Raw genomic sequence first — 18,274 nt, forward strand, 5'->3', positions numbered from 1 at the left:
CTCACAGAGAGCTCCCTCCACAGGATAATAACCAAATCATCCTAACCCGCACAGCCAGTGCCAGCTGTTGCACTGGGCACACTTCCAGAAAGAGAAAACAGGAGGAGAGAAAGAAGAAAGAAAGCACTTGTCTTGCCAAAACATCATGGCTCCAGCATTCCCAAACGGATCCGAAACGTCAATAATTCCACTGCTGTTTTCCACAGATGAATGGTTTCTCGACTTGGTGTAAAAGTTGGCACCCAGTGTGTGATACTGAGGGGCCACAGGGAGACCAGTGAAAGAGGAGTGACACAAGGGTGCACTGTTTGCCTCCACCGCTTTATGTGCCAACACTCGACCTTTGTGAGCCCACCCCATTCATCTGTTACTGTAGCTTCAGTCCAGTCTGGAAGCCATGGAGAAAAACAAAATGAAGCAATTTATGACTTCCCATTTTATTCTGCTAAAATTCCACCTTCATTAAAGGTTTATGATGGTCACACTGAATGAAATATTCAAACCCAAAAATATGTTTTTATGACTGCGGCGTGGAAATATTGGAGAGGACTTTCATTAAATTCCCTCTGACCACGGCTGTTATCCCAGAGAGCAAACTGAAGCTGAAACCATGTTAAACCTAAATTCAGTTAAATCCATGATGAATTCTGATGATGATCCGAGATGCTGCACCGGAATTCCTCTAATGTTATAATAGAAGCTCTGATTTATCCCAGAATTAGAGTGCCAGAGGGTTCCTCTTTTAAAATGCGTTTGAATATGAGGTGCAGGTTGAAGCTCTACTACACCTTGCTAATTATTCACAAGATAATTCTGGAGTAAAATGCAAATAATCAGGAGCCTGTTCATGTAAGATTCCTGGAGCTCCTGGATGAGCGGTCCAGCCCTCAAATACTGGTGTCCTGCACTTCTGAGCTCCAGGTGTATCTGATTAACTTCTGAAATGGTGCCACCAGCTTCAAACACTGGTATCTGCAGTATAAAGAAAACATGACAGTTTATGTGTGATTATTTGTTTATTTTTAAACTTGGCAGATTTGAAGTGGGAGTACCGAGAGTCTCAGCATTTTCAGTGGGTTCAGATAAAGAGAGATAAAAATGAAAATAAGTTATTTAAAATGATCACATACCAAGATTATAACACATAAAATGTTAATTGTAATTTATTGTGCCTATATTTGATTAAATTGTTTTTTATTTTATTCTGATAGCTCATAGAAAGTTATTACATTTTTACTATTTGACATTGAATTAAAAACAAAACAAATTTTGCTAGAGTGATATGATCAAATTGTTTAAATTATTGACATGAATCTAAATAACTTTATAGTAACACAAAGTGTTTGTGATGATTGATCATAAAGTTTGCGTGGATTGAACAGAGTTGCATAAACTGCTGCTGAAGCTCAGACCTGACTGATCTGGTTAAATCTGGTGTTACTTTTTCAGTGCATGTCTGAAAAACTGAACGTGAACATGTTGATGCAGCTCTCACATAGAATCATCTGCAACTTTTAGACCTTCTTTTTTGATGGGAAAGTCCCGGAAACATCAGCCAGGGTCTGCTGGAAAGCTGCTGAATGCAAACATGCGACTGTCTCAGGTACATTTAAAGTGAGTAACGGGAGCTGAGAAAAAAAAAGTGATCTTTCAAAAGGAGAAAAACATATTTTACTTTACTAACACATGAGTGTTAAATAATATGGGCAAATCTAGATCTAGTCTGTGTAAAGACTGTAGTAGGTGGGATGGAAGAGCCTGATTGGCAGACGGTAATTTAATTAACTTTAAGCCATTTAAAACAAGTTCATCTAATTTGACCCGTCCCCATGACCCACAGTCTTTATATCAGGCTGCTGCCTCTTAAAGGACCTAATCATTCACAGAAAACTGATCTTTATTGATAAAGTGACCAAAGACCATTTAAAATCTATAAATCATAACATGAAACATTTATATTATGCTACATATTATTATATTGTGTTACAATAAGAGAATCTCACCACTCAAAAAGCAAAGGTAGGGAGATGGTTTGCAAAGAAAAGATGACACCATTATTTATACTAGTATACATTATACTATCATACATGTAATGTAAACACAACATCAATATTTAATTTTTAAATGTCACAGTTATTGTCAAATATATCACAGCACCAAACAAAAAGCAGAATAAAGAACAGATCATTGAATGGACAGAAATAAGATGTACATGACCAAAAGCATGAATGCATCCAAACATTACATCAATATGTGACTCATTAAGAGAAATTTATCGTTATGTTTAAACACATTTTTGATCCGCACACATTTTACCCCGAGTGACCAAAAGTATGTGGACAGCCAAACGTTTGGCTCAAATGTAGCTGTGCTCCTCTAACAGCCCCCACTCTCCTCTTTGCTCTGATGCAGCAGCAGTGAGGTGCAGCACTGATTCCGTTTAAAATTACTGTCTTCAAAATATCCACAGTATTACTTTCTTAACTCCAGCTCAGGGTCACGAGGGCTGAGCCACCCATCTGTCATCATGGATAGACTGGAGGGCCAACACGGAGAGAGGACCGTTCATTCAAACTCACGTCCAGAGCCAGGGCGAGTTCACGTCTGTGGACTGTGGGAGGAAGAAGATCGAAACACCTCACAGAAAGGCCCAGCTGACACTGAAACTATGAACCTTCTTGTTTTGAAGTGACCGTGCATCCCTTTATGCGAAAGATGCCTGCAAGATCCACATGTATGTGTTCAGTTGTTGAATGAAAGAGCTACCCCCCTCAAAGGTGTCCTCATAGTGATTAGATACTGTGCAGGTGTTACTGGCCTGAAAATGGGCACATGTGGATCTACAGAGTGTAGAAAAGTAGCCTGTAATTGTTGCTCTTAGCCAGATAGGGCAGAACTATTTGAATGGAATTTGAATTTGACTGAAAGACATCCTAAAGCCACCAAATGGCCGCTAAAATGTTTTTATTCGTATGTAGATACAAAAGAAAATGATAACTAAAACTGTGAAAAAATAAATCAATGATGGCAGTATCATGCGGGAGAGCTTTTAATATGCTGTGTAACTGTTTTTTATATGTGTGGAGGGGCCGCAGTGGGTTTCGTATAAACTCTCCTCGTATTTGCGCCTCTTTGTCTGCGCCCTGCTTGAAAGCAGATGGTGGAGGCGGCTGCGAGCGCACAGGTTGCATTTCAGGACATGCAGTCAGCGCCGCTCCGCAGCGCCCCGCTCCGGCCTGCGGTTGCACTGCGAGGAGAAGCTGTGCGCGACCGGTGAGCGACTGCCGCTGAAGAGACGACACCGCTGTCTGCACTCAGGTAAGAAAAGCCGGACATTTGTTTGATTTAACCGACCCAGTGCGGCCGCAATCACACCGAAACCGCGGGGAGAGCGGGCGGCATGCGGGACAAACGCCGCGTCGTAATTCAGCATCGGCATTCGTCTCGTCACTTAATATTTTGTGCATGAGGTGGGAGAGGTTGGGCCTGTGCGCGGTTCACCTATAGAAATATCATGCACTTGAACTAGACGCGTTTTTTTCCCACAGATCCTCTTCATTTACGTGTTTTTGAGGGCTTGAACAATCCCACTCTTCATTGTTCGCGGTCTGTATCCTCCATCGATCCACGATAAACACAAGCGAGATTTTGTTGCAGCCATCATCGCACCAGTCACCTCCCCACTAATACGGCGTATTCCGTCTTCCCTCCTCATTCCCGGCAGGAGAAAAAAAATGTCTCCATCAGAGATGGAGCAGGTCCTGCTTTCGGTTCAGCCGCTCGGATGTGGTAACGACACTAATCCTCCAGAGTATTTCTAATCTCATTATTAAAGCACCCCAGGGGGCAACACCGCGCTGTTATTTCGCTCATATTTCCTCTCATTTAATAACACTCCTGTTCTTTGTGCTGTCTGGTTTGAGTGTGAATTTGTGTGTACGGACCCCCCCCCCGCCTCTCCCGTTATTCTGGATCTTTCGCTTCTTTCTTGCATCTGAGGGGCCTAAATGCTCTGTAGGATAGCTGCCTCACAAACACTCCTTTTATTTCACAATGTCAGATCCTGACATGTAAAAAGAGCTGCTTCTGCTGTATTTGATTGATTTCCGTGCGTCTCTATATTGTTGGGAGAGCGGATACTGTTGGGAATGGGAATGATGCGGCGCCTGTGCGCAAATGCCAAGCCCATTTTTTTCTCTCATTTTTTTCATTTTATTGAGAGAGCAGAGCTCCGTGTGTGCTGTCACACGGCCAGAGCAGTGAACCAGGCTGCTTATCTGACACATATGGGCTCTTGGGTAATCCTCCCGGGTTCAGCGGACACGGTCTGACCCGCAGTAGGAGCATGAAAGCCTGTAAACATGAACCCTTTATACGCGCCACATGAAAACAATATCTGATCTTTTTTTCTTCCACCCGCGGTTTGGTGGATGGATATTGAAGTGAGACGCTCTTGTCTCCTGCCGCGGACACACCTCTCTCCCACCCTCACGGCTTTTCACTCATTGCATCGATTTCTGTAACCATTACAGTTGAGAGGAGCGGGCATGTTGTAGTCTGTAACCACAGCTGGGAGCCATTCCAGCCGGCCAGATCATCCGTTGAAAGCAATGCGACACATTTCATCTCTTGCATTTATAATAGACTCAGACATCCTTCTGCAAATTTCTGCAGCATTTAGACATTAGATGTTGCTGGTCTGCACACAGTGAGGTCTGAGAGGGGCTCCTCCCCTCCAAAAATACTGCTGGACACGATTGGCCATGAAGTGTGCATGCTGTGAAACCTGCAGAGTATATCATATTATTTACTTCGGATTTGGGCATCAAACGAGCACCTAAGGTTGTGTGGCTGCCTGCAGGACTGTAGGTCATCACTGAAGCTGGATCACCAGCACAACAAAGCTGGCAACTTCCTGTCGACATCTCCAGGCAGGGTCCCAGGTCCACTTCTAACTGTATGCATATAAGCACGTGAATGTTGGAAATATGAAGCACGATAACAACTACAGAGAGGCCAGACGATGGTGATAAAAGATTGTGTCTAACAGGAAAACACGGAACGTATCATATTTTAATCATAGCAGAACTTCAAAGGTCGTAACCCTTCATTGTCAATGCCTATGAGAGTTATTTCCTTTATATAATCATAGAACTGCATTCACAGCATATAGTGGGTTAATAGGGGTCCACGAGATTGCTAATTGCTATGGAGACGCTCACAAAGTTACCAATATGTATGTGGTTAGAAATACTGAAACACTGTTTGTCAGGTCGAGATGTTAGCTTTGAGATGTCTGAGATGTGTGATTGTTAATTTGACATCATACGTTTGTGTGAAAGTCATTTTTATATACTGACAGTAGCTGCAGTTTGGGTCTCAGGAACATCTTACGTGTAGACTGTGAGCATCAAAATCAGTGACATCATAACTGTTAATCACTAGCAGGAGTCAAACCTGCTCCCTCCCATAATGCAACTTGGTAGCTTCTTGTGTTCTCTTATGTTCTCTACTACATTTCTAAGGGAAATATTCTGCTTTTCACCCTGCAGCATGTATTATTCTGACACTTTACATAATAAGAATTTACACAGACACGATCAGCTTGCACAGCCACTCTCCTGTCTCACTGTAGCTGTGGTTTGTTGTTCTCAGCAGAGATATTTCTGCTCCAAACTGCTCAGATGTTTTCATTTAAACAGCTGTTTGAGGCACAAAGAAGTAAAATCATCTGAGGCGTGACAGGACGATGAGACGGATGCAGATTTGTTCAGCAGAGCTCACTCATCCATCAGCTCACCACCCCTCAGGTTTAGATTCTATATATGAATATGAACTGTTCTCCTCGTGCACCGTCGTTTTAGCATTGATGGATCATAACATATTAGTCACAGGAGTACTGCTGGTTTTTGTGGATTTACTCCTAATACTAATGTCTGATTGTGGGTGTACTTTAACTTAAATATTGTTACATTGCTATATTAGCAGTTATCCATAAGAAAAGTATCCAAGTACAGTACAAGGTGCAATTAAAAAGCTGTGACTCCATCCATAAAAAGCCCAACCCATACTTGATTTAATTTAGCTGATATCCCCTTCAGGGTCGACTGCTTGTGCACATCTGGACCAAGTGCCATCACTTGTCATCAGTCTTAGTTGCCAGCTTCTCAAATCAATTTTTTGGCTAGAGGAGATCAAGCCTGTGTTAAAGTGGTTAGAAACTAAAACACTAGCAGTGGCACGAGGAGCAGAACCTGAAGGGGATTAAATCAGGCGTGGGTTTTAATTTTAATTACAAAGTCCAGAACTTTATGATGGTACTTTGTACTTTTATTTTCCTCCTACGCACCTGCTATTCATTCAGGTATGCAGGCATGTGCTGTACAGACAGTTTTTACTTTCCAATAGAGCGATACAAATCAGTACAAATTCAAAAGATCTCATCTCATCTTAAAGCCTAAAAATGTGGTTAAAGATGCCGGCTGATGTTAGAGCGGCTCTTTGAAAATAAATCAATCACTCTCCTTAATGTGACTGCTGACTTCATCGAATCATACATTTAGTATCATGGCCTCAAGCACCAGGCATTATGAAATGAATCCACACTGAAGTGCTCCATTTAGCAAAGCCTGACGGCCTGTTGCCTCACCTGGGCTCAAGTCCAAAGGTGACCGCATCCAGCCGGCCGGCCTCAGTGTGGACGGACCTGCCTGCAGAGCACCACAGCAGCACTGCAGTTACGTCTGCAGAGTGGAGCTTTACTAAAAGTTACTCAGGTTTACTGTCTTTGGCTTTAGAGTTCAGTTAGCTGAGCTATAAGACAATATAGCTCAGAGATTTTATCTCCTCAAAGATGTTGATTTGCTGCTTTCTCTGCTTTAAAGCTGAATGTATTTGAGTTTGAACAAGGGGAGAAATTACTCATTTTTGACATTTCACAAAATGTGGCAAAAATCTAAATCCTGTTCTTGATTTATAGCATACCTTTTTGATTGATTTGAGTTTCACTGGAGTTTATTGGAAGTGAAACCTCACAGAGGTGTAATGTCTCACCAACGCGGCTGCTCAGATGTCTTCCTCTGAATGTGCTGCCTCGTTAAATAGAAGAAGAAATGCCACAGCAGGAATTCAGCTGCATTCTTCTGCACACTTAATTGGCACCATGCTGATGAGGACTTTGGCTCATTGCACCAGGAGACCTGTGTGTATGTGTGTGTGTGCGCGCGCGCGCGTGTGTGTGTTTATTGTGAACATGTGTCTGATTACTTAACAGTTTGCACCATGAAAACATGAATTCCTCATATTTTGAATTCCATACTGCATATTTGCCACCTCAGAAATGTCGTGGTTTGTCTTTGACTTTTCTGAAACCTAGAACTAAAAGTCTGGCATTGATTATGTGCCAGTTATTTTGATGTATGAGTTCAGAGTGACTGTAACCTGAAAGGGGAATGCGTGTAAAGATAGCAGGGCAGGGCGTGGCTGAAATCCAGGAGGTGAAATATTGCAAACATTAGCTGCTTGTAGATGCGGGACGGCAGGGTGGTGCCGTGCGCAGACCGGCCCTGCAAGATGTTTCCCCTCCGACGCAAATGGTAAAATGGAAACGGGCTCCACCTTCAGCCACTTCGCTGCAGGGCTGGGCCCACATTAGGAAGGTAGAGTCAGTGTGTGCTGGCTGCTGGAGGCTGGTCCAGAGCGCAGAGAGAGGGAGAGAGCGAATGCTGAGGAAAGTAGGTCAGAGATACAGAGGCAATCAAGCATGAGAGCAGCATCCTCGTCTCTCAGCTGAGCTACATGCAGGGCTGGTGATCCGGCAGGCCCGTACACAGCATCAGACGAATGCCTTTGTTTTTCAGTGTGAGCCATTTTAGCTCTAAAACAGTTACAAACTGAATGCATTAGTCAGTAGCACTAAATTAGATGAGGATTCTTGGGATTTGTCAAATAAATATAATCTGGCTTCAGATTCTTAGACGTAATTTTGCTGCTTTTCTTTCTTTTATGTTGGTGTAAATCAAATATCTTTGTTTTTCTGCCATTGATTACAGAAAATATGCCTAATGAACATCCCAGCTTAGATATTCTGCTCAAAGCAGCTGAGACCTTTACTCGATCAGTCTGTCAGTCTCTTATTCATTAAAACCGGAGCGAAGATGTCTGATAATTCTTTAAAAAAAAAGCTCCAAAAACAGCACAAACACAGTGAAGAGGTCCCACTCAGTGATTCACATTAGCAGAGATGAGGCGTAGCAGAGAGCTACTGACCCATTCTGGCCCTCAATCAGTCATATAAACTTTAACCCTGATTATTATTCATCAATAAAGGAATATTAGGGACCAAAACCTTCATATTTTTTCTGTGAAGTTAGAGATTCTAATGTAAGACTCTGTGGGGATTGACCTGTTTTTGGAGCCAGCCTTAGGTGGCCGCTAGAGGAACTGCAGTTTTTGCATTCGTTATTATCACTGCAAGAAGCTCAAATCACCCAGTGAGCAGCATTTTTGTTTGACAGAAACTATTTAACTGAAGGCCCTGGATACTTTTGAACATCCAAATATGACCACATAGTGACCGGGTTTAATGTCTCTGGTAAAAGTTTTGGAAAGCCATTCAAAAATTGTTGTCCAGAATTTAATTAAATTAGCAATTTGGGGCAGAACAAGCGCTTCCCATCTCAATATGTCCAACTTTACTGCAGCTATAAACACGTCCACAGCCGGATACAAATCTAACAGGCGTACAGGGTAGCTTAACATTTTTATAACTCATCTGTCTGTCAATCAAAGTCTGCTCACTGTGATTGACAGATGTCTTCACCACTGCTAACTGGACCACTCGACTGTGTTTATGGTGCTATTTAAAGCATTTTAATGGCAAATATGTGATACAGTCGATCCAGGCAGTTTGTGCTTCAGTTTTGATGAATGAAATTCCAGTGATTTATGAGGTGGATGCTTCGAGCTGCCTAGCAGATGTGTGTCTGTACTTTTCATGGATGCAGCTTGTAAAATACTGATGACGTAGCACTCCATCCTCTGGTTCAAATACGCTCACTTCTGCTTCCAACAAACCAACATGATAGTGGCCAAAATGTTGAATCCAAAACTGATGGGTAACAAAACAGTGGCTCCATCACTATATACAGTTTATGGTTAATCTGGCCCTGATTGTCCCACCGGGGAAATTTGTCTTGCAAACATAACAAAAAACACCAGAAATAAAGTGTTTTATGTTGGTGCATCTTGCTCTGAATTTGAGCTAAACACACACACACACACACACACACACACACACACACACCCCTAATTTCAGACTGCTTGTCTCACCAAGTGCTCGGAGCTCCTGGAGCTGTGTCAACATCCCTGTTGATTGAGCTCCTTGCAGACCCGAGGTCTGTGCCAAGATTACATTTTCACACGCCCCCGAGAGGAGCAAGCTGCATCAGCAGACCTCTGAGCCTTTTCCCCCTCATGAAGCTGCGACAAAGACTGCTGTCATGTTCCCTTTTTGCAGCAGGTGAAATGTGTGTGTGTGTGTGTGTTTTAGTTCTGCCCAGCCACAGCGCTATGAGCAAAGTGAGTGGTGTAAAGTTTAGAGGCCTAGTGCAGTGCTTAGAAATGCTCTTGGAAAGGGGTTTTGTTTTTAGAGCAGGTCCAACAGAATCAGTGTCACTAACACGAGGCTGTTAGTGTCTGTACTTTGAGACCTCTTACATACTTCAGCCTTACACTGATGGAGCTACCACTGTCTCAGGCTGCGGAACAAGCATTAAACACAGCCATGGTTCAGACTAATGTACAGCCCTTGTGTACACATGATTATCGGCTAAAGGATCTAGTTCTTATCAGCCTCGAGTTTGTTTGCTCTCCAACCGTCTGAGCTCCCGGATGCAGAGTGCACGGCCTCTCAGAGGGATTGTCTCTGTTGGCCAGAGTGCTGCCTTCTTCTTCTTCTTGTTTGGATTCTGTCATGTGTAACGCTACAATGAAGGCTTTTGTCTGGGAAGGGTGTAAGGACTGGGAGAACACTGTTCATTAGACCTTCTATGGCACACACTCTTCCTTATATAATGCTTTGGGACCTCCTCATATTTTAATGAGGATTTACTCTTCCTCGTGTTTCTTGTAGTCAACAAATGCTGCTAAAATAAAAAGTGCCTCAAATGTGCACTTAAAGGAGCTCCAAGAAGCATTTGTTATTGATGAAAACTACACTCAGAAATCTGTTGCTCGTGTTTATGAGCAGGAGGTGCGTGTTTTTCTTTATGTTGCACTGTTGTGTATATATTGTATGTTATGGACAGCAGCTGAGAAACCAGCATATCTATTGTATACCTGAGTAAAGTGGCAGGACAGGTATGTTAGACATGACAAAACAAGTTGCGTTCTTGCTGTTATTGTCACCAGCAAAATGCCATGGGATGATTTTTGTGATGTTTTTGTTCTTTTGTGGAGTTTTTGTTGATCACTGGTTGGTTGTTGGCCTTAGAGAGTGATGTAATAGTCATCCATCATGTGTGTGTGTTGTATCTTCACAGCCGTGGCAGACAGTGTGTGTGTGGGTGTGTGTTTAATGCTGAGACTGGTGGAGACCTGTGATTGGCTAATCAGAGTTTGCTGTCTCTGGATTGGTCCACTGGAAGGTTAGCAGCCTTTAAAACTCCAGCTGACACCCACCTTTTCTTCTGCTCCAAACAGTGAGCTACAACATTTAAAGAGTGCTTTGTAAACATTGCACATGTTGAGCATGCACTGTGAATATCGGGCAGTAAGTGACGGTTATTTTTTGGGGTTTTTTGGTTAAGGGGTTGGCTTCTGCTGCTGTCATGGAAGCTGAGCAGGTATTTGGATGAATCCATTGTTGGATTTGCCTCTCGGTGGTGTTGAAGCCTGATCTCGTTCCTGCCATCTGTGCCGAATGTACCCAAGATCAAGAGATGTGAAGGTACAGAGAGGGAAGGTCGCACAGCTGAGCCGAGCACGCCTTCAGAGGGTGGAGGAGCTAACTGCTGCTGCTCTTAAGGACACATTTGCATCAGATGGCATCATAGCTGATATAGTTAGAGAAAAATGAATAAAAGTGTGAATCAAGTAAAATATTGATATTCAAACCAGAGAGAAAATGCAGAAATACTGGCACCTTATTGGCTCTCTTAGATGTCATACAGAGGGGATATCCCTAATAAAGTGTGCATGTCAGAGAAGAGAGTTCAGGTGTTTCTGGCCAGCACGTCTCATGGATGATGTGTTTGGATGATGTCCTATCAGGAGGAGGCCCTGAGGCAGATCCAGGACATGCTGGAGAGATTATGTCTCTCAGCTAATTTGGGCATGCATTGGTATCCCCCTGAAAGACCTGGAGGAGGTGATTGGTGAGACAGGAGGTTGGGGCCTTAGACTGCTCCCCCTCGACAAGACCGAGGTGAAGCAAGGGCAGCAGAAGGTAGCTGAAGGGGGCTAGACATGGCTTTTTTTTTAAAAATAAGTGTTCACAAGCTATAATATTATCATTTTATAAGCTGCTCATAGCATTTTTATATGCAAATCTTAATCTGTAAAGTAGCGAGTAGCTGTATCTGCTGATTAAATGCAGTCACAGAGAAAAGGATGAAGCATTAAATGGGTCAAACTTTGACTTTTATTCTTAGAGAAATCACCTTTGTTTCATTCCCCACTGCAGACCATTAGAAGCAGCACTCCTTGCATTTGCTGATTTATTTCTATGAGTAGTTTGACAATTTTATATACTATCATAATACCCGCTTTAAGCGGTATTGTACATCTAAGAGATTAAGCTGTTGTGTTCAAGTGCCAAAGTGGGCATGAGGGCAAACCCGAAGGCCAAAAGCTGCCAAATCTGCATCACCAAACAAACACGGAGCCATAAGCTCTCCACACTGCTGGGTGTGTGAGGGAAAAATATGATTCAAGCTGAAAAGTGCTGATGTAACCAGAGGCTTGGATTTAATCTGATATGTAATCCTCTTTTTATGAGATTGGATGCAATTCACATGTCAGTGGTTGAAGGAGCGTCAGTGTGGTGGGCCTTATTTCCTGTTGCATCCTGATGACTTGCCTGTCATGGCTGAACTGCAGTTAGTCAGTGGTTGTTTAGGAAGTGCAGCCCTGTCACAGCGAGGACAGCGTGCACATGGACAGAGGGGACTATTTTTGTCTGTGAGGCTGTAACCTGAAGCGCCGACCCCACGTCAGGATGTATAAATAACAGGGTTTTTGCAGGCACAGTGTCTGTTTACATCCTGTGGTGATAGACTTGTTCTGCATGCCGGAAGACAAAGTGTCTGTTAAGTACGCCATCATTACAGCCATTTTCTTTCTTTCAGCTACTTGTAATGTGACACACCCGGGACCTTCAGTACTTCATTCATTTGCTTGTTTTTGCAGCCTGACCTGTGACTCTAATGGAGTACATGAACAACGCTTCGAACAGCTACAGTTCTGGAGACACCATGAGCAGCTCCTTAGCCAACATGACCATCAAGGATCAGCACCACCAGGAGAACGGCGTTAAAATGAAAGGTCAGACACTAGAAATACGTCTGGAAGCAATATAGGGTCCAACACAGGAATCCACACTCACCAAAAATGAACGTAAAGTGTCTCTAATAAGATCTTTTTCCAGCATGAGCCTCCAGTTCCAGCTCTCCTTCTGAATCCTCTGAGCTCCACTGGTGGGATGGAAAACAGTCTGATGATGGAGAGTTTTGAGATGTTGCTCCAGTTTGGTTCAAATCTGAGCCACTTCTTTTTCTTTATCTATAATCATTATTTCATACGAGTAGCTCAGAGATGACTATTTTTGTCTTGTTCAACCTGCCCATGTACAGTTTCCAAGGATACAACAGATTATGTATCTAAGGGTCAGTTCCACACTTCTCCATCTTAGCCAGGCGTACGGTGCACTCTAGTAGAGGGGAGAGACAGAGACTCTTTGTTAGTATATAAGCATAGAGCAGGTTATTTTATACAGTCAGGGGTATCCGGTGTAATGCAGTGCCTCTGAAAAAACTGGCCCTTTTCACTCAGACATTAAGACTGATTCAGCAGCTGAAGCGTATTTCTCTCCTCAGATGTTTTTCAGAAATTTTGTAGTATGACAATCTCTGCAGGTGATCCACTGTGATGGTTTTGGTTTTAAATCTGGGATCAGCCCGTGTGAGGCATTTATCCGATCAGGCCCAGCATCCAGCTCAGTTTTAGGAGGCTGGAGAAGAGTGAGAGCACCCATCGATAAATCTATCATCACTGATTCTCAGACTTTGTATCATTTATTTTTATTAGGCCTCAGTGTGGGTTTATTACACCTCAGTGTGGGTTTAATAAACACACTGAGGTGTTTATTACACCTCACTGTGGGTTTATTACACCTCAGTGTGGGTTTATTACGCCTCACTGTGGGTTTATTACACCTCAGTGTGGGTTTATTACGCCTCACTGTGGGTTTATTACACCTCAGTGTGGGTTTGTTACGCCTCAGTGTGGGTTTATTATGCCTCAGTGTGGGTTTATTATGCCCCAGTGTGGGTTTATTACACATGTCGGTGTATGTTTATTACGCCTCAGTGTAGGTTTATTACACACAGTGTGGGTTTATTACACACAGTGTGGGTTTATTACACACCTCAGGGTGGGTTTATTACACACCTCAGGGTGGGTTTATTACACACCTCAGGGTGGGTTTATCGCCTTTGTAGCGTTGATGAAAGGAGCCTGTTATATAAGCAGATTTTAAACACTTAATTTAACACAGGTGCCAAATGATAAACTCCAGTATGTGTTCATATAGTTATAACTGAATGCTGCACTTTAACTATAGCATGAAATGTCATTTGAGTAAGTCTGAACAACATATTAGATGGACGTAGTATCTGTGTTTTGGAGCTGGAAGGGTTTCTCTCTGGGTTAAAGCTTTAATCCCTGAACATACATCAAAGTGTGCCAAAGAGAAGAATCTAAAGTACAGTTAGTGACAGTCGGCGCAGAGCTGGGGTGGAGGCCGAGCTCCAGAGTTTCTACAGCGCTTTGTTTTAATCTCTCCTTACATAATGGATAGAGGACATGCTTGACTGCAGCTGCACTGTGCTCTGTAATCTGGGTCAGACCCCTGAGAACGAGTCTCCATCCAGTTCCACTGCTCATAAACAATCAGGCCTCTAACGCTGCGTTTAAAAGGATCATTAACCACTGAAACGCGCACAGAAATGCAGCTGAAGATGCTTCATGTGAGCTTCGTTTTGTTTGGACAGATTTATTCATCGGAGAGCGAATCATCAACCTCTCAGCAATGTGTTCTGCCCCCCCCCCCCCCCCCTTTTTTTTTAACCCAAATCAACTGTACGGCTAATTAGTACGTAGCCTAGCTTTCCCCAGTTTACAGCCCTCACTAGTGCACTCGTTCTCCCCGTTTCCATTTCCCATCATCTTATGTGCTGACAGGAAGCAGCGCACAGACTCAGGTCCATCTGCAGCCGTAAACAACACGTTTATCAGCACTGAAACACAAAGTGAGTACCTCACTGAGCTCTTTAGACAGACGAGTGTGTGGAAAGTGGTGTGTGTGTGTGTGTGTGTGTGTGTGTGTGTAGTGTGAGACTACTGTGGCTGTAGTTGGTTTAAAGGATCTTTGGAGCATTGAGTCCTATGATGGTGCTTTGGAGTGATCTCAGAATATTTGAACTACCTTTAAAACTGGATCTAATAATCTGCAAGGAAGTGCAACACAAACACAAAATCATTTATTATTATAAGATTCCTTAAGATAGTCATACTATTTCACAACCAAGAGGACTGCACGTTCTTATTATCTTAAAATACACATTTACTGTCTGCTAATTATAAAATATTAGATCTCATAATTTAGAGATTATAAACAGAGTTTGTAATTAATCTCACAATGTTGATTTATTTCAGAATTACTAGAAAAAAGTTTTAATAATTACAGGAAAAGGAGCTCATGATTCTGATAAAGCTCCCATGATACTTCATAAATATGAGTTAAAATCTCACAATTAGGAGATTCAGAGGCATTTCTAATGTACTCATAGGACTGGATGTCACTAATAATTATAATAAAATACATAAGAGATCTGGAAGTTTTTGTAATTTTGTACTAAAAGGTCTCATTATTGTAAGTTGGGAAGACTTACGACCTCGTTACCTTAAATCACTTTTTCATAATTATAAAATATAATTTCCAGATCCAGGCAGTCTTGTAATGTAATCTCTGGATTTATCCTCTCATAATTATTAGAAACATGATGGGACAGGTTTGGGGTTAAGGTTATTAATTACCATTAAAACCACCCGGTTAGGTTTAGAAAAAGATCTCGCAGTTGCTCGCTGAACTCGGCACGCCTCCGGATGCCAGGGTTAAAACGCTCCATTTTCTCTGTTGCCATGGTGAAGCATCCCTGCTTTGTCTGTACAGAAAGAAACTTCCTGTTTAAATATTCGTCTCAAAGTCCCGCTGTCAGGAAAAAGTGGGCAGTTTGATTTTCAGGAGTATTTAATGTTTGTCACAGCGGCTGGAAGGAGGCAGGAAAGCTTAACCTTCTTTATCAAAGTCATTTATTGGTTTAAGACATCGTTCAGCGTACTTCAATATTTTAAAATATAAACAAGTTTAGGCTAAAAAAGTTTGAGCCCACGAGTATGAATTCATCCTCACGCAGACGTTAAATACTCGCTTTTGTGCTTTAAAATCTTTAAAAGCAAAGGCACCAAATCTGGCCTCAATTGTTTTCAATTTGTTAGATAGGCTCCGCCCCTGAGTGCGCCCCGTAGTAAGACTGTGGTTGACCCCCCCCCCCGACTGCATCAGAATCCTTCATGAGGCAGCAGCTCCTCTATAGTTCAATCTTTAGTCTTTATTAGTGTTTTAAGCTGTGAATGTACGTCTGTGTTACTGTGACTTTTCATGATTCTGGCTCTAAGTGCCAGCCTGCTGCGCATGGTTTTAACCATTTTCTGCTTTACAGCTGACCTCTGTGCAGCGTGCTTGCTCGGGTTTCCACGTTCCTGTCATGGTTAGCTCTGGTTTGACCTCCGTTTTACCTTTAATTTGCAGAGGACGAAGCAGCGCTCAGTGAAAACAGCGTGAAATCTGAACTCTGTGAGCCAGAGAGCAGCCGGTGTGATGACGCGGTGCAGCCCGGTACGCCCGCCTGTGCTGACATGAAGCCTGCAGCTTGTTGAGCATGGTTCAGTTTGTGTGCAAATCATCACCCGATTTATCTTCTTTATTCAGAGAGAGAGAGAGAAATGCTCTTCCTGGGTTCTTTTGCTACCTAACTCTAACCTTTTTTTGATTTTAAATGTGAGTTTTCTTGCTTTAAACCTTTTCATTTGCCTGATATTACAGTGAGGCACATGTCGTTGTGTTGTTACCACAGTCAGAGTGCAATAAGAGCCAGTGAGCATGAACACATCAGTGACTAACATGGAAAACAATGGCCGTCTGTGCCTGTAAGATTTGGCTAAAGTAGCTGCAGTCCATCCAGGGTCGATCAGGCTTTGATCATAAATAATGAGACTGGCAGCTTTTCCAAAGCAAAGAGAGGTGGAAGGTCATCGGGCTGAAAAGCCTCCTTGATCAGTTTAACAGCTTCTGCAGGTACTGACTTGTGGTAGTGAACACAACATCAGGAGCCTGAGCTGTGTGAACCTGATGTTGAGTTCAACAGTTCCTGCTGCTGTGTGACTGAGATCCATTTATCCAACAGCAGAGATGGCTGCAGAGGAAGGAGGCGCTGAAGATACAGAGACCGCCTCGTGCACAGACGAGGGGCAACTCGGTACACCTCCGGCCGCTGAGCTGCTGCCTCTTTCCAGCTGCTTGTGCATCCTTTTGTTTCCCGAGCATCATTAAAAGGATGGCAGCACTCTTTGAGAAATACACGTACTCAATGAGAAGATTGATACCACGCTCATGTCTGTTATGGTAAATGTGAAGCTACAGCCAGCAGCTGCTTAGCTTAGAGAAGTGGGAGCACTGCAGCCTGACACCCTCACATTAACCACAGAAGCTCTTCTAGGAAGGCCGCACAAAGACCCAACAATCTGAGTTTGAGTGCACGGTGGTGGCACACGTCAAACACAGCACTCTCAATCAGGAGACCCACGCTGGTCCCAGATTTGGGAAGAGGGGTATCTCCAGGACCAAGAAAGGCTCAATTCCATAACAAACACAAATGTGAACACTGATTGAAAATTCAGTGAGTTTTAATGATTTTGATAGTGGATAGAGGTCCTGACTCTAGACCAAACCACACAGTAGTTTTATTCTACTGGGTGGTAGAAGTAAAGAACTGTGTCCTGCACAGCCTCTGTCTTAATTTAGCACAAGACGTTGGTGAACAAATAAAACATGTTTTGTTTTCTACTGCGTGCATTCACAGTGAGGATAAAAAGGGGGTTTGTGCTCACGTGTCTGCAGCTCAGGTTTAGGGCTGGGCACCTACAGTCTGCACGGTTAATTTTGTCTCAGCAAAGATATTATTGAGTATCATGCTGTGGTTAAATAAAGGTTAAAAAAGAAAGCAGCTCAGCCATGTGGTTATTCTTTTTTCTGATCAAGCTTACTGAGATTTAGCTACCTCCTGATTTCAGCTACCTGCTGACTCTGTTTCCTATCTTTATTGTAAGCTAAACTAGCTGACGGTGGCTTATATTGGCTAATTATTATGCATATACATATATGAAAGTGGTATTAAACACAGCTGTTTGTCAGAAACTCCTCGAATGCTACAAAGATTTCCACAGAGTGTATGTTGGCATTGACGCACCAGCTGTGGGAATGTTGGAAGAACCTGCCATAATTCCAGTGTTACTCGAGCCAGGGTGTCGTTAACCTTGCCCCTCTGATGAGGTTTATCCCATCCTTCTCAAAGCTTTAGGTCACACCAGGAGCATTTCCTGTTTTATTTTGAAAACGTGCCGGCTCTTCTTTGACTTCATACCTTCCTTATTTCCTCTGTGCAGCGTGACACAGCTTCAGTCCAAATGAGACCTGCATGTTTTTTAGCAGCACGGAGCAGAGAGCTGCTTCTGAAACCCTGCAGTGCATCCAACAGACCTGCAAGCATCACTTTCTGCTTTGGATTCTGTTTTTGGTAGCAGTTTGCTTTCACAGTGTTCGGTTAGTTTAAGGCACCAAAATGATTTGGTGAGGTTTAGAAAAGAGCAGTGGCTTTGGTTCAAACATTTAAAAATGTGATGCTGTCACTGCGTCTGGTGCCAGAGGACACCTGTG

General features: G+C 43.0%; 1 protein-coding gene across 13 annotated transcripts in view; it reads left to right on the forward strand.

The window, feature by feature from the left end:
* The first annotated feature begins 3,167 nt into the window (after nucleotides 1–3,167).
* Nucleotides 3,168–18,274, forward strand: part of LOC115798265 (microtubule-associated protein tau-like) — a 31,892-nt gene continuing 16,785 nt past the window's right edge. For 3 of the 13 annotated variants that reach the window (XM_030755063.1, XM_030755065.1, XM_030755064.1), the window contains exons 1-2: nucleotides 3,172–3,318; nucleotides 12,409–12,543. In XM_030755063.1, coding sequence (XP_030610923.1) covers nucleotides 12,426–12,543 — 118 coding nt within the window. In that variant the 5' untranslated portion in view covers nucleotides 3,172–3,318; nucleotides 12,409–12,425. Of the gene's footprint in view, nucleotides 3,319–12,408; nucleotides 12,544–14,372; nucleotides 14,529–16,090; nucleotides 16,178–16,745; nucleotides 16,818–18,274 lie in introns of all 13 variants that reach the window. The other 10 variants (XM_030755054.1, XM_030755055.1, XM_030755051.1 and 7 more) reach the window with 9 other exon arrangements.

Source organism: Archocentrus centrarchus, chromosome 19, assembly GCF_007364275.1.
Source record: "Archocentrus centrarchus isolate MPI-CPG fArcCen1 chromosome 19, fArcCen1, whole genome shotgun sequence".
Taxonomy (NCBI): Eukaryota; Metazoa; Chordata; class Actinopteri; order Cichliformes; family Cichlidae; genus Archocentrus; species Archocentrus centrarchus.